The sequence below is a fragment of the Lepeophtheirus salmonis genome, chromosome 7, assembly GCF_016086655.4.
Source record: "Lepeophtheirus salmonis chromosome 7, UVic_Lsal_1.4, whole genome shotgun sequence".
In the NCBI taxonomy this organism is placed as follows: domain Eukaryota; kingdom Metazoa; phylum Arthropoda; class Copepoda; order Siphonostomatoida; family Caligidae; genus Lepeophtheirus; species Lepeophtheirus salmonis.
Window position 1 is genome coordinate 17,253,699 of NC_052137.2, and position 16,867 is coordinate 17,270,565.

The 16,867-nt window shown below is 28.5% G+C and overlaps 1 protein-coding gene across 6 annotated transcripts in view; it reads right to left on the reverse strand.

Moving 5' to 3' along the window:
- SPR (Sex peptide receptor) overlaps positions 1–16,867 on the reverse strand; it is a 261,194-nt gene that overhangs the window by 114,026 nt on the left and 130,301 nt on the right. For 5 of the 6 annotated variants that reach the window (XM_071889929.1, XM_071889931.1, XM_040717068.2 and 2 more), the window contains 2 exons: positions 12,196–12,601; positions 11,876–12,130 (listed from right to left, as the gene is read on the reverse strand). In XM_071889929.1, coding sequence (XP_071746030.1) covers positions 11,876–12,130; positions 12,196–12,599 — 659 coding nt within the window. In that variant the 5' untranslated portion in view covers positions 12,600–12,601. Of the gene's footprint in view, positions 1–11,875; positions 12,131–12,195; positions 12,602–14,784; positions 14,952–16,867 lie in introns of all 6 variants that reach the window. The other variant, XM_071889928.1, reaches the window with a different exon arrangement.

Below are 16,867 nucleotides of genomic sequence, written 5' to 3' on the forward strand. Positions count from 1 at the left end.
AAGTACTTTATATAATAAAATGCATGAAAAAAATAAATAATTGAAGTGTCTTAGAGTATGCAAATATAAATATCGACCAAGAACCCTCGTTCATGTAATATCTACTTATATATATGTATAATATATTTTTTTTGTGTGAGGACTTGACAGTTTTACTATTATTAATTTTCAATAAAAAAAGACGCATTAAAAGTTTTTTTTTTTTTTTTTTTTTTTTGAAAAAAATCGTAGATAGGGCTGTAGATTATAAGTTTCTTTAGTATGTTAAAAAATCGAAAATGAGCATGATTATCCGTAACAATTTTAAGAATGTTGTAAAGGAGGGAACTTAGCTGCCATTATGATTAATTAAATTATCTGCAAGCAGCTTTGAGATGAAGGCAAACAACACAGATCTTACTTTGTATCAAGCACGAGCATAGGTAGAAAGTACTACTTTTAATACTAAATTATACTTTGAGTCCAAAAGGGAAATACACATACAGTTAACCAGAGATTCAAATAATATGAGACGCTGGTTTGTTAAAAAAAGAAACCAAAAATGAAATTGGTCACCCTGATCATTTGAAGAATGGATGTGAGAAGATCAGCTTAGCTGTTATGACGTTTCTATAAATTGGAGTAGCTATCAGATAATGAAAATAAACAACGATTTCGATCTACAATTCTACCCCGAGTCCAAACCAGGGGTATCCCCATGATAATATTTTTTCTGTGGGGAGTGGGAGATTTTGTGGGGAAAAAAATTAAAAATCTATAGCTATTCATAAAAAATTAAACTAAAAAAAATAATATATCAAAAAGAATGCTTTATTTCGGAAGGATATTAAAACCATGTTTTTTTTTTCATTCGTTAGGATCCAAAATCCTCCCAGTAATAGGAAGATGCTTAATTGCCTAAAAGATACGAGTTGGCTCACACATAGAATCACAAAATACAAACAAGATTGCCAGATAATTTACTCCCAAAGCACAGGGAGGGAAGCAGAATTAAAGGGTCAAATCGATTAAAGCACAATCTTGTGATAAGTAAATGCGCTATGTAGATATTTTATATATCATATTCACAAATGCATGCAGACTTTCAATAATGAGTTTCCCATCTTGATCTAGTTCTATCATTTTTGTTACAATTCTTTATTTGTACAGATTTCAATATCTCCTCATGGCCTTTTAAAGAAGAAATGTACTGCATAGGAATGCCATGATTCTTTCCAAATGTTTTAAAATATAATTATTAAAGTTTGAACAATTGTGATTGTATGTGAAGGGGATGAATCTGATATTCTAAAGATGTATTAATAGTCCGGCAAGATCCTATGAATGATGATTATCATAATTTCCATTGTTGTAGAATTCCATCCAGATCTTAACTGAAAGTAAGTGATCCTGGAGAAGGGAATGAGTGGACTTGCTTCTTATTTACATAGATTTGAATTGTGAAAAGAGGAAGGGAAGAAAAAGGGGATGAGGAAATTGAAAATTGTCGATGGGTGAGAAGGAGTAGGAACAAGTAGTGACTGACGATGAATAAGAGGAAGTGTAAAGACGTGATTTCCTTCTGTTTCCTCGGGTATAAATAATATCCACGAATCGGTATTCCATTCCAACTCATTATTAAATATTTTATGATGACGTCATTTCTAATCCCTAAACACTGTTAATTATTCATTTCTGTTGCCCGTCCATCACTAGTCATCAATCATCTCCAGGGGCGACTGCTCCTCCTCCTTCTACAGCCTACACAAAAACTAAAAAATAGTTAAAATATACACCATATGACGTCACTAAATTTTCGGCTTCAAAGTACTTTAAAATTTTTGACAGGGAATTGATTTTTTGGGAATGAAATTAGGTATCTAGCACCATATAATTATACGTATGCTTTGAGCATCTCAGATACAATTACTTTTTTGGGAGGATATATAAATGTTTCTAAGATCAATTAAGACTTTGCTTAAGAGATCAAAATGAAGAAGTAAATACTAAGAACGCAAGGAAGTTGACATTTTTTTGATATATTTCTTTATATTTTCTTTTGTGACAACAAGAATGAATGATCTTTCATATCATAGTTGGTTAGATAAATATTGATTAGATTTAGACATTGAATAAGAGATCTTCAATGGGGGAATATTACATTTTATATATATTTTTATTTGTATTCATTTTTATCTAATTAATTTCTTTTGTGCATGTTTTTTTTCACGGTACTTCAAATAGTTTTAAGGGTACACTTCATATATAATTAATTTACAAATTATAAAAATATTAAAATGGCTTTAATTTGTTTCTCTGCTATTATCTTGAATATAATTTATTTTATTGTTCTTTCATTTTGTTAGACAAAATGTTTTAATTTATCAAATTAAGCTTTTAATGATTGTCCATTGGGCATTCACATAAATTTAATGCAATAGAAAAAAAGTTTATTTTTTTAAAGAACATGCCTCCCTTGATATCGTGAATTTAATATATGTTATAAAGTTTGTTTCATGAATGCACCTGACTCTCAGGCCACGTCATTTTAATTGATTACTTGGTCTCAAAAGGATTCGTTTGATTCAAGCAAATTACTTTAAAAATGTACTATTATACTTTTCTATATTGAACAAAATAATTTAAGTGTGGGAGATATGTCTGAATATTTTAATTATTCTGTTACATCTTGAAAAGTTCTATCCATATGTTCGTAATCTTTGTTATTATAGCAAAGTTTGCCTGGATGTTTGAATGAATATACTCGTATATCATATTTATATTTTTTGTTTTGATCCAGGAAATATCAATGTATTTATATTAACAAAATCTCACAAGCGTTTTGCATGTAACATTGAGCGTGTATAGAGGGTAAATATCGGAGACAATTTCCATAAAACTTAAGACTCAGTCAGATAAAGCTCTTGAGACTAGAGTACTCCCTGGCTCATCAGTCCTATTATTATATATACTCAAGCTGTTGTTATTATTCTTTTATTCTACCGGGCAAACCATTATTTTTCACAGATTTAACACACAAAGTATTAAAGTGCATTGTAGGGTACTAAGTGAATTGGGAAACAAGTTCACTACAATTTATGAGCTCCAGGTGGTGGCAAAAATTGTTGCATACACTTATAGGTTTTCTTGGCGGTGTGGACAGGTGGGGCATCTTGTTGGAACACCTAGGGAGAAATGTCAAGGATGAATGTAATCCAAAGGAGAACTTTGGTGTACAGAATTTTGACGCAATCATCAACTGAAAGATAACCACATGAGATTTATGGCCTTCCTATTGGATGTAACAAGGCCAAACATCATCACTGAAGTAGGGTGTTAAATGTTTGAGACATATCAGTGCTCCTCTTCTAGATCAAGTAGTAACCTTAACACTGTTTTTAAATTTCCAAAACTGATATATATTCATTTATATGTGTGACAATAATATAAAAGCAAGCTGAGATTCATTTTTTTCAATATTGCGACATTTTTAATAAACGTATCCGTCAATATCAGTACTGTAACTTATATTTTTTTTCCAAAAAGTGATAAATTCCTCAGATGCCGTGGTTTTTAAAGTTAAACGAACCTGATAGAAACAGGTTGTTTCGTAACACTGATCAAAAAAGATACTGAAACATCGTGACATATGCATTTATTTTTAAAGAAGAGTGTATAAATATTCACGTTGCAAGAAATAAAAAAAGAAGAAAGGGCTTAGCTTGTTAAGAACAAGCTCCACTAACTCAAATTGATTGTATTGATGAAATCAGAATTGATTTGAAGTTCAAATACCGCACGACCAAATTTACTGAATTTGAATATAATATGTTTATGTAAAAGTTTAAACAAATATCAATCATATTAATAGCTTGCTGGACAGTTTTTCAGTGATTTAATATTTTTTTAAATTCTTTGAAAAATCCTCTTTGGTTTTTCTTCAACGTAAAAAACTTATAATGCATTTCTTTCTGTTTCATCAAAAAAAATCCCCCTTGCTTTTGTGCTATTACCACATGATTATTTAATTGTCTGGAAAAACCTTTTAAAAATTATATTTCAAATATTTAAAAATTTCAAAAATCCACAGCTATTCACAGAAAACTAATTTTTTTGGAAAAGCAGTCAAATATTAAATTGAGGAATGACGAAAAAAATATTTAGTAAAAACATTTTTTCTTGGGATGGGGAAAAAAGAGCCCTTCTAGCCCACCCCCTTATAGACGCATCTGTTACTGTTTAGGTTGTTATTTCCTTTGTTAGCATACCGATAATATTTGCAACTATTCTACACATTTATTACTAGGATTACAATCAGTATTAACATAAAGTTTATGGAAGGAAATAAGTCAGTTGGTTTTTTGTACTTTTATCTATTTTATTACTACTATTTCAATACATTTAATGCCAATAAGAAGTAGAATTGAACAAATGACACATATAACTACTGTGGGTGCTCTATTTTATTCATTACGTATGTGATTATTGAATAAACAGGAGTGAGCAATTTTTTTAGTTCTAATTATAAGTTTTTAAAAGTACAAAATTAATGCTTTTGCTAATTATATGTTTATATTATATTGCTTGGAGTTATTCGGCGTTGATGAAGAGAGAAAAAAAAGATAGATAAAAACTGTTTAATCAATAAAAAAAATGTAGACACCTTTTTTATTATTATGACACGCTGAGCTATAGATAGACATACTCGTTGCTAAATTATTATTTCCTTGATAAAGTAGTCAAACAATTTTTAAAAATTAAGTGAACACTCAAAAATGGAGAGTCTACAGACACAAATTGCTTTACTAATAAAGATTACTGGGGATATGAGTAAATTGGCTAATTTGGGGTCACCGTTAATTGAAAAAAAAAGTAAATGTTAATAGAAGCACAAACTTGAATGCCCTAATGAATAATCCCGAGCCATTTTGAACACTCTAACGCATAAGTAAGCAAGGAAAACTATGCTTTATAGTCATCTCTGTTAGTATATATGTCAAGTCTTACAGTTACCATATTTTGATAACATTCTCTTAGGGGTGGTATTTACGCTCACCGCAATCATTCCAGTATTCAAATCCCTACCAATAATTCCTCATTTGAGGTGATATGTCTTTGTGAGCTACTAAAACTAAGATATTTGCACATAAATCAAGTATTACCCTGCATTAAAAAACCTATATTGGTTTTTCTTGCGTCCACTTTTTTTTAATTACATTTTGTAACAGTATTATTTAATTTATCGAATTCCTTGCATTATTTATTTATGTAAATGCTGTCACAATATTTAATTTTTCTAGAATTTCTTAATATTTATTCTTACTCTTATCATTTTGTAAATGTACATACATTTATTTATAAACATAAAATGTATTGCAAAAATATATATCCCAAAGGAGTTTACTACTGTAGGGCAAATGTATGTATTAGTATATATTTTTTTTTAATGACTTTTTTTTTCGTGAGCTATGCAATTTTAGTAGAGATTTGAACAAGGATCGTTAAAATTATTTTATTTTTCAAAATATTTTGCTGGATCTCCTAAGTATCGATTTCAAATTTGTACTCATTGATGGTTGAGGCTGTGTGGTTTGAATCTTGATATTACAATACACAAGAACAACTATTGCCATTCAAAAATCTTCAGGATCTTACGATATCGAGTGTTGTGTCAGCCCCTATTTATTTCATACATTCCAGTCTTAAGACTGGTCCTAACAGTCCTTGGGACCGGTTCTTAATACTTTCGGTCCGTCGCTCTCTCAGTACTAGAACTGATTAAAAAAAAAAAATGAAATTGAGATACGTCATCAAGGACCGAACTTTATCAGTTTTAGACTGATATAATGGACTGAACTGGACCGGACCGATACTGCAGTTTTTGTCCTAAATAAGGATCGACACACCACTAACTATAGGTATAAATGCTTGTTTAGTATTATAACTGTAAGTGATCAAATCATTTGTTGAATTCAAGAAATACACATTACAACCTCTTCTTGATGAAAATATTGGTACTTAAAACTTCACAAACTTGATAGAAACTTATTTCTTGGAAAGCTTATCACTATTTAAATCAACCTCAGCCATAAATTAAAGTCAATTTTAAATTTATATTGAAGAGTTACACTGCAAATGATTTTTCAAAAGAAATACAATTTAACACTATTTACAACAAAGAAATAAACATACAGCTCAATGTATTTTGTTAATGAAATTGAAATAATATGAGTTTTGATGATCTTATCATCTCAAACTGCTTTTCATTTCGCTATACATATATGCATTGAGACTTATCATTTCATTGTATATATGCAGCCTTTCTATAAGATACATACCCATTTCACATTAAACATACAGTCAAACTTGTACTAATGAGTCAGGCACGGAAACTAAAACCTTTTAAATGATATACTTTTGAACATAACGAATAAAATGCTTAAAAACACAGTCGACTAAATGTATTTTCTTCATAATAAACATATTATATAATAACAACTTTGGTTAGTGGTTTATTATATATAAAAACTAGCTAAAACATTCGACCCTCAGGAGAAGCAAGATCTATGCAGCATTTTGATAGTTGAGTATCTGAAGAAAGCACAAGGGTTTCCTATTATCCAAACTGCATCATACGTAATTGAAGGAAACTAAATTTTTTGGGCTTCAACTTGAAATTTTTACCAAATGAAAAGGACAAATTTCCAATAAATTTGATGACAATTTATCAAATGGCTTTATGAATAAAAATAGACTAATCAGTTCACTTTAATGCTACTTAATGCCAATGATAAAAAGTAACATTTACATGTATTTAAAGTTATAAAACTCCCTTAAAATGGCTACATTTTATTTTTCTCCATTATTAACGTGAAAAGTAGGATACTTTCAGAAAAGTGTGTTTTTATTTCTATAGTTAATTTAATGTCTACAATATGGATTTAAGATTGTTAAATAATTTAATTACATATTTTTAAATTCTATTGTTAGATAAATATTAAAAATAGGCAGTAAAAGAATATAATTTTGATAGACATTAAGTATTACTCCTATTTTGAAATCCAATAGCTATCTATTTTCCAAGTTTTTTAATTATTACAAAACTCAGTTGTTAATCCTTGAAAATGGCGGACAACAACACCTGTGACTTCACTCCAAAATGCTCTATTAAGGATTGAATATATATATGTTGGGATGTTATAGAATGTAATTCATTCACAAATAGAGAGGAAAGAAGGGAAAGAGAGAAATTTAGTTAAAAACATTCATTTACGTTCATGTATTACCTAACTACACTTAACATCTTATCAAGTTTCTAAATAGTATATTTGAAAGTGTTTTTTTCCCTAGTAAATTGAAAGAGAGTATGAAAGTTAAATTGATTTTTATAACCTATTTTTTAAAATAACTATCATTAATACTCTAAATTACTGAAAAAGGGATCGCTTTATTTAAGCGACCTCTTAAACCAGGTACAGAACTTTTCAATAGTTTTAAATAGTGGATAAATTTAATAAAATTTACGTCTTCGTAGTAATGGGATATTATAAGTGTTGGATAGGTCCTGGGACTGAGTTTCTAATCAGTCTTTTTTATTTATTGATCCTATTTTATTTACTATTCAACGATCTTAATGCCAGATTAGTGTGTCCTTCAGGTCAAAGCTATCCTTTTATTTTCTTGTCTCCTACCTAGGTTTTTATTTTTTTCACTCCTCGCTAGGATTAAATAATATAAAACAAAGAAAATAATAAATGATAGGTAGCTGAAACGTATAATTATACGTTTTCGCAACATACCTTTATACTTAACACTTCAGGTGTGGTGTCTCTATGACAGAGGTTGGGATATAACTTCATATCTGAAAAGACGTAGTTTGTAACCATGTCATTCCAGCTGTTTATAGTTGTCATAAAAGACCGATAATGAAACGTCATAGGATGGACAAATTTTACTGGAACTGTACGGATAAGACTGCAGCCTTTTTGGGTTTTATAGACTGATGACATACAAAATAACATTCATTCTCAGAATTGACTTGAAGCCATCGAACCACAACTCAGGTATGGTTTTTGGAGAGCGAGTTATCTCGTGGCCTTAAAAGTTATTAGTAATTACAATGTTTATTCTTAGGATTTTTGCTCATGGTACTCAAAACAAGTTTGTATGGATAAAGTTGGTCCAACGTAAAGCATTAAAATAAAGTAACGAAACGTTCCGTAAACTTCATGATATATAATGATGTAGCATTTTAATTTTTGGTTTTTCGCAAAGATATCACTTTTCATCTGACGTCACTCAGTCACACATTTAATATTTAAAAAAAATTAATTTTCTATGAATACTTATGGATTTTTGAAATTTTTTTTAACAAGATATAATTTCTGTGAATATCTTTAGTTTTTTGAATTTTTGCAAAAAAAACTAAATTATTTTCCCGAAAAATTTATTTCTTTGTAAATAGGTACATTTTTTTAAACTCTTTTCTCAAAAAATATATATTTGAAGTATCTTTTCAAGAAATTTAATTCATAATTTTTTTGTGAATAGCCAATTTTTCCCAAGAATTTATTTTCCTATAAATAGCTTATTTTTTTAAATCTCTGTTCCAAAAAATTATATATTTGAATTATTTTTTCCAAAAAATGTAATATTTTAAATATTTGTTCAAAAATATTTTATTTGAATTTCAAGGGAATAATAATGGATTTGAAGAAAAATTCAAAACATTTTGGATATTTTTATTTAAAGAATTCAAAACCAACCCCCTTTATAAATATAATCTGGCATCTGTGTTAATATATCCCTCCAAAAATTGAATTAAAGATGGATGATAAAATTAATTTATATGAACTTAAATATAATTATAATATTTCCCCTACAATAATACTATTTTAAATTTAAAATGTTCGCCTCTTTTAAGCAGTTTTTCACTTTCTCCCTCCAAAAGCATAAAACAGGCAGCTGATATTAACAATATTCTTTATTCAGTAATACCATATGACTCACTCCTTTTTCTTCTCACACTATTACGTAAATCCCTGCTCTAATTGTAAGTATATAGCCGGCATAACTCCTTTTTCGTTTTGTACACAAAAAGTCTAAGTAAGTTTTAAAAATTAATTTTTAGAAGTAGGTTAATCCAATAACCTATATTGTGGCTATATAATAAGTTAAATTATCACTGTACCGGTAACACATGGGATAGTAATACTTTGGTTTTTTTTTGTTATGAAATTCCCCTTTAAGAATACATTATGCCTGCTGATGATCGTTAGACCAGGTTTGACTGTATATCCATTTCGAAAGAACTATTAATTGTAAAATTGTATCCCCTTTGCATATAAGGGGAAAATGTGGAAAAATAAACATAAAAATACTGTTGACAATAAAATTATCCTTATATTTTCCTCATTTAAAGGCAAACACACAATCATTACTTTTTTTGCCATAATCTTTACATTAGATTAACTACTAAATCTATTAAGTGCATTTTTTTTAATTGAGAATGTAATTGGGAATAATGTGATTACAAATAATAAATTGTGTTTATTGTTTTAATTAAATATTATTTATGTTGAAAGACTAGCTACCCTTTGGCTAATAACGTTACTGATTAAGAAGATTTGTACACAGATATAGAATAGGGCACAAATAAAATCACTTTTTGTGAAAAAGTAAAAAAATGGAGGTTTCAAAGTCTTACAAAATAAATCAAAAAAATTATGTTTAATAAAAAAATATTGCCTCGAAAATTAAGCAAGAGCTAATTTGATAAAAAGTTGACCTCCAAGGGCTATTTAAGGGCGAGAACAAGTACGGGCTTATCAATAAAGATTTATATTTTTAAGTTTATAAGTAATATCCCAATGTAATACGTTGTCATATATTAAATGATTCAATAACAAATGAAAAGTAATTATTTGGATAGTTTTTTAATTTTTATGTTGAGTAATATAATATTTATATTTACATAATGATTTCAAACATAATTTTTTTTTCTCATAATATTTAAAAAAAAGCGAATGAATATTCATTAAGGTTTTTTTCTTTGAGTAAGGATAAAATCTTTTATGGCTTTCAACTACTCCAAGAAGAAATTACAGCTGTGATTCGTCGTTCGTTAAAAAGCCACTATGTTTTTGTCTGAGCTTATTTCCCCTTTTGTGAAGATCAATAACAACATTTAGAAGCCTAATTATATATAATGCCTGTTTGAAATCATCCGCATCATTCCATGATGCAGGATCAGCTTCTAAAAATCTAAAAGGAAGTTCCGTAATTTTAATAAAGTTTATTGTCTTATCCGTGACAAAGACTTCTAAATTTTCATGTACATCTTTTCCATAGAACTGTTATTGTTCTCTGTAATTTATTTTTAAAGAGCTAAGTTGATTTGGAAATTTGCTTATTAATAGTTGAGTATTTTATTAATGCCTTCATTAAATTTAGGTAGTTGTTTGGAGTGTTTAAGGACTTAGATGTATTGATCACAACTTATATATATATATATTTTTTACTATAAAAACACTTATATCTTGCAATCCTTGTTCTTCTCTAGGAGTTAATTTAAATTCAGATTTAAACATCCAGATTTTAAAACTATATACGTATAAGACTTTTGATAGCTAATGGGCAGGATGCATTCATTGTACCAGGTATTATAAACTTAACTTCTCACTTAGGAGAGTAGCACCAAGAAATATTACGACTAACTCTAAGAATTCCTTATTATTGTTTCTTGGAAATGTATTTTCGAGACGTTCGTTAGCACAGCCAATGTTGTATTGTCGTATGTTTTCAAAAAGCCCAGCCGCCTCTTTATCTCCAATTTCGTATTCATACTTCGTTTTAATGATTGATTGCCCATTTTCTTTGAATCTCTTAAGTCATGAAACTTCCGGAGGGTATGTGTCGTCCTAAAAATCTTGGATAACAGTCCCAATAGTTATTTCCATTATATGTTGCCTTCATGCAAAATGAAAAAGCTCTGCAAATTTGCAAATTTTGAAACGCTTTAATGATGGTCTTCATACAAAAAGGTTATCAAGGTTAATGTCATCAAAATGGTCACTTTTTTTCTAAATATAAGTAAAAAAAACGTATTTGCAAATTTTTCTAGGCATGTGTAGTAATTCATTGGTTGTGATGCACAGATGAATAGACAGATAGGGAAAATGCTACACTTCCTTTTATTATTTTCATCATTGTTTTAGACACGTAAAAAAGGATTATCAAAAACATTTTAAAAACTTTCTGATAGTAGTTTAACTTAAATCAATTTGTTAATTTTACAAACAAGCTTTAATGGGTAGTATACGGATAATATTAAAACAAAATCCTGTTTTTTATCAGTCGGAATACATTTGAACACTAAATATTTTACTATTTTACAAAAAGTGATTTCATTGTCAACCTTATATAGAAGTTGTTGAAAATATCCGCTAAAAAAATAATCCAAGGATCAATATGGGGATTTTGACGATTTGAACGAAGGAGGAGGTCATGTAGCTTTTCTGTCATGACAAACAGCTATGACATCAAAGAAAAAAACACAATTCCTACTCTGTATCAAGAAAGGTCATTAACCAGATGTTCATCTTCAATTCTACTATGAGCCTAATAAGGATTTCCTAGATTTATCACTCTGCAACAAATCCTGGGAGTTATTTTCCTCTTTTCTGGTTGTAACTACAAAACGTGTTCTGCTCGTCGAACGTGACATTTTTAAGAATTCTACTCATATTTTTTCCATTTTTGATCATTTATTTTATTATGATTTTTTTTTGCATTTGATGTTAATTTAATATATGAATTATATGATTTAATAAAAATTACATAATTTCAATTGATGATGTATCAAATACATAGGTATGCTTGTGATTTCAATCCTTACCTGGTAGTTTGATGAAGAAACGCAACAAAAAATATTCCTGCAATAGCCTTTTTGGTTTTTTCCAAAGTGCACCATACTCGCGCTATAGATGCATGACAAACATATATGTATCTTTGTAAAGCCAATGCAAGAGTGAGCCAAATTGATGCAGTGTGAAAAATCTGAGGCATTGTTTCTAACATTGTCTCATATGCGTAGCCTGTTTCTTTATTGTTAAATGTTTCCACATTGCCCATGGTATAAATATAAAGGTACCTGTAATGACAAATAAAATAACTCAGTGTTCAAATATCAACCTCCATTAATTAATGTTTCCTTACCATGGAGCTGGAAAAATGACTGTGAGCAAATCTGATATGGCCATACTCATCAATACGAGATTCGTAGGAGATTTCATTTGTTTCTTACTCAGAACAATGATAATAAGTATATTTGATAGAAAAGTAACAGCAAGAATGATGGGCATAATATAACCATATATAGGCACCGTTAACTCGGGTGGTCCATTCCATGTAGAACAGTTTATGTAGTAGCAATAACCCTCATACCAACATGATCCGAGGGGATGTACACCTGATGCGTTACGCAGAGTTAGATTGTGATCCGAATTTGATGGTATGGAAAGAAGAACTGTGCCATTTTCGAAACATTGACGATCCTGGAAAGAATCTTTGATGATCGTGGATGAGGCATTCGAATGTAAGATTTCGTTTTCTTCAGACATGTCTAAAAAAGAAAATGCAATCAGTAGTGTGGATAGTGATAATAAACATGTAAACTATGTAACAAAATTAAATATGCAAGAAAAGCACAGAAAATAAGTCAAATAGATGACTTATATCTAATCAATAGATACCATAAAATACATTGGATATTCAACATTTTTAAATTGGTGTTAGTATTAATAACTTATTACAAGCATTCAAAAAATTGGCGTAATTATATTTAATTTCTACACAGTTCCACACAATCTTAAACTGCATATTATTTTTAAATTCTATAAAAATTATAAGTTAAATTGAAAAAATCTATCAATACGCAACTTTTTTGGGCAGGGAATTTTTTAAAGCTGTATTATAAGTGTATTCTTTAGTTTTAAATATACTGTAATTGAGTCTAAAAAAAAACTTCCAAATAAGATCACTTTACTTTATTTTTTTATGATTAAACTGTATTCAAAATTACTTCTTAAATATGAATGTTGGAATGTTTTTTACAAACTGTTATTTCATTTATTATTTAATTCTATTTAGTATTTAATTATGATGTTATTTCATTTCGAAATATTGTTCTGATCCAAAATTAAACTCTAAAACCCCAATTTAAAAAAGGATTTAATCTTCTACTGCAATTCAAAATTTTAAACATCATTTTCATGTTTTATGGCTTAAATTACAATTTACAAATAGCAAAACTACTATTCTGAATATCATTAGCGTTATCCCTTGAATAACTCATTAAAACCAGCTGTTACCCATAAGTATAAGGTATTTTTTCTTTGAATAATTCATACATGTAATTAAACACAGCAGGAAATATGTATGGACTAGGAAATATATAGAAAAAATAAATCTATTTCTAATTATGTTGGATGGAAATATATGAAAATGCTTAATAGAGCATGAAAGTTTGTATCTTGAATAACTAAATGAACTAAAATAGAAAAGAGTTTTGTGTAAGGTATACATTTTTTACCCTTCGGCCTTCATATTTGTTCAAGCATGCTCTGTCCTATAAACTATTCAATTGATATAAATATATATTTTTGTCAATTAACATCATATATAAATTATAATTATATCTTTTTTCTCGTTTATTTTGATGAAGATTCGATTATGTCTTTTAAAGGGAGTTTTGGGATCATACTATCGAGTTTACTTTTACAAAATAAGTACTTATATTTAGTGTTGTAACATCCCCTTGTTTAGTACTGAAGACCGCAGTCCCATTCATTTCAGTCTTGTTCCGGTTCAGTACAGTCCTACAGCTCATAAATTGTATTCCTTTGTGACGTCATTCGAATTTTTTCTTCTTTTTGTCGTCAGTTATATTATTGAAAGTTCAAAGGTCCTATAGTCGGAAGGATCAGTTCTAAAATAGGACAGCTCTTGACAAAATAAATAAAAACTGATAGTTGACACCACACTACATATATTTATTTATTTAAAAGTGATGGTACCAAGGTTTTTTAATGACACTAGTCGACAAAATTTAATTTTTTTTCCCTTATTAACATGGTGTGTTTTTATTGCTTTACGCCGACAAATAAATAAGGAATAACTTGTATAACTCAAAATGTCTGGTATTGTGGTATATAAAGTCTTCATTTTGAGTAATATTTTTGTCGAACATTTACTTGATTGTTTGCTATTTTTCGTCTTGACAGATATAAATAAAATATAAAAGCATACATAAAGTTGGTGGGAAACATTTCAAGATTTAAAAATTAAACTACTTCTAAAATCTGTGACTGAATTGAAAAAAATGCCTCATAAGTACAAAAAAATTCCCAAAAATTGACCTTTTCTTTGAATTTCTACAAAATACCTCATATTTGATTACAACAACTATAAAGATAAAACATGTGATAAAGTAAATACTTAAAACTTCATCATGAATAACAAAACAAAGTTTTGCAATGGGTATTTATATTAGCATCTGGCTTCCTTCAATTTAAATTTTCATTATGAGAACATGAGTTATAATTTGAGGAGCATTCAGAGAGCTGATACAATTTGACGAAATTGAGTAAAACATCTGTTCTTTCGCAACAAAAAACTTATAAACATTCATTCAATTTAAGAACCATCTAGCTAGTTAAAAATAAGATATATGTATGTCTGGAGTATTTGTATTTTGATCAAAGAAATTACGCTGAAGTCATATAATATGACTTATCACTTCATTACCTTTATTGTATCAAGTATTGGGTAGCTACGTGTAGGAGAGCTCATATCAAAGGGAGAGTCACACGCAGGATTTTTGGATAAATTATCATGTACCTTTAGAAGGCACAGTTTGTCTGTTCGACATCGCCTACAACCGTGCACGACCTCCAGCAACAAATCAACGAGCACTTAAAAATAAATAAAAATTTCAAAATCATTTAAAGTTTGTTATTTGAAAGATTTTTTTGTATATTTATTAAGCAATCCAGGTTTATTGATAGTATATAAAATCTTATTCTCTATAAAAAATTTAATAAATTGTCGGCTGTAAAAGTTATTTTCATTTTTTGAATTAAAAACATCAGGAACTCAGCAAATCAATCAAAGACCAAAAATTTTTGGACGGGTGTATAATGTGCCTTATATCTAATACTTGAGAGTTAGTAATTTTCAACTGAAATGTCAAAAATTACTCTTATTATATTTGTATTTAATTCATTGAATTCATTATCGTCATCACAAGTACTGTGAATCTGTAGCATATAATGTTGCGTCTTATTTGTTGACAGCAGATTTGTTTTCATGCCTAGGTTCTTTTTCTCGAATTTCATACGTAAATGCAATTTAGTTGAGGTCATTAAGCTAAAATTATTTCTCCATGTTTACAAATCAAATTCTAGATATATTTTTTGTCAAATAATAAATACCTACTTTGTTTTTTTTTCCTTTCAGCAAAGTTTTATTTATAATAAAATATTTTCGATCATACAAAAACATGGTCTAACAATATAAATTAAAATTAATATCTTCACATACAACCTCATCATTCGTAATATAAATTAAGTAAATTGGTTAAAAAAAACATAAGTAATTATAACAAAACAATACAATAAAATAAACAAACAAAAAAGTATAAAACATACTTTAGATAATATCATTCATTTATGTGCTGTTTATATTGAAGAAATATAATTTTTAGATCCTTTTTATGTCAAACGGACATTGGTGCAATGTATTTTATCAAATCTGATGCATAATTTTACAATGTTCGATAAGAAGATTTCCTTTGGAAAAACAGTTTAATTGTGAGAAGCGTCTACTTTTATGTATGATGAATGTGTTTTTTAATGCTTTAAGATAATTCTACAGATATGTGTGCAACTTTTATCAATATACACAAAAACTCTATACATATATCATGTACATTTATGAGATAATATAGATACTAATAGGTTATCAATGATGTTAAGATGTTGTTCAACTTTATTGTCTTTCCATTAAGTATTTATGATGTTACGAATTAGAGTCAGTAATTTGAATAATTTTGTATACATTTTATTTGAAAGAGTTATATTGGCCTTGATATTGACTTTCATTTAAAATCTATTAATTGACTATTCTTCTATTGTGACAATCAATTTTGGCTACTTGAAGTGTCATTTGCAAATGCCATGCTTGTTTCATTTCTTAAAGATAAAGATACTGCCATACAAGGCCAACTAGTAAATGACCTCATAGAAGTATGTCAATCTCCCTACCAATACAGAAATAAATAGCAAAGAGCGTTTCAGACAAGAAAATGAAACTGTTTACGGAAATTTCATGAAACTGGAAATTGTTTAATGGCGGTGGTCTATGATACAAGTCGTAAATTGTATCATTTTTTTTTTTAAATAATGAATGGTAACGTTTTCAGATCTAGATCCAATTAAGCATTTATAAAGTCTCATGAAAAAAAAAACCTTTAACAAGGAAGTTTAAAAAAATGTGTATTATAAATGTTAAAAAGTATATGAATCGGTCCTGAGAATAGGTTGTTGGTTGTAGTTAAGGAAAGTATATGCTGTCATTAAATACAAAAAAGGTCAGATAAAATATTGTACACGATGCCTTATAAACTGTTCAATATAAATATTTATACAAATGTAATTAATTAGGCTGTCAAAAATATCGATATCATAAGGTTTTGCGATACGATATCATGTCATCATATAATTAACAGAGAAGTGGAAATACGTGCCTCTTTATGAATGCATGTATGAAATTACACGCCTTGCTTATATAAGTTGATAAATACGAGTTTTAACTAATAGAAGGAAATTGT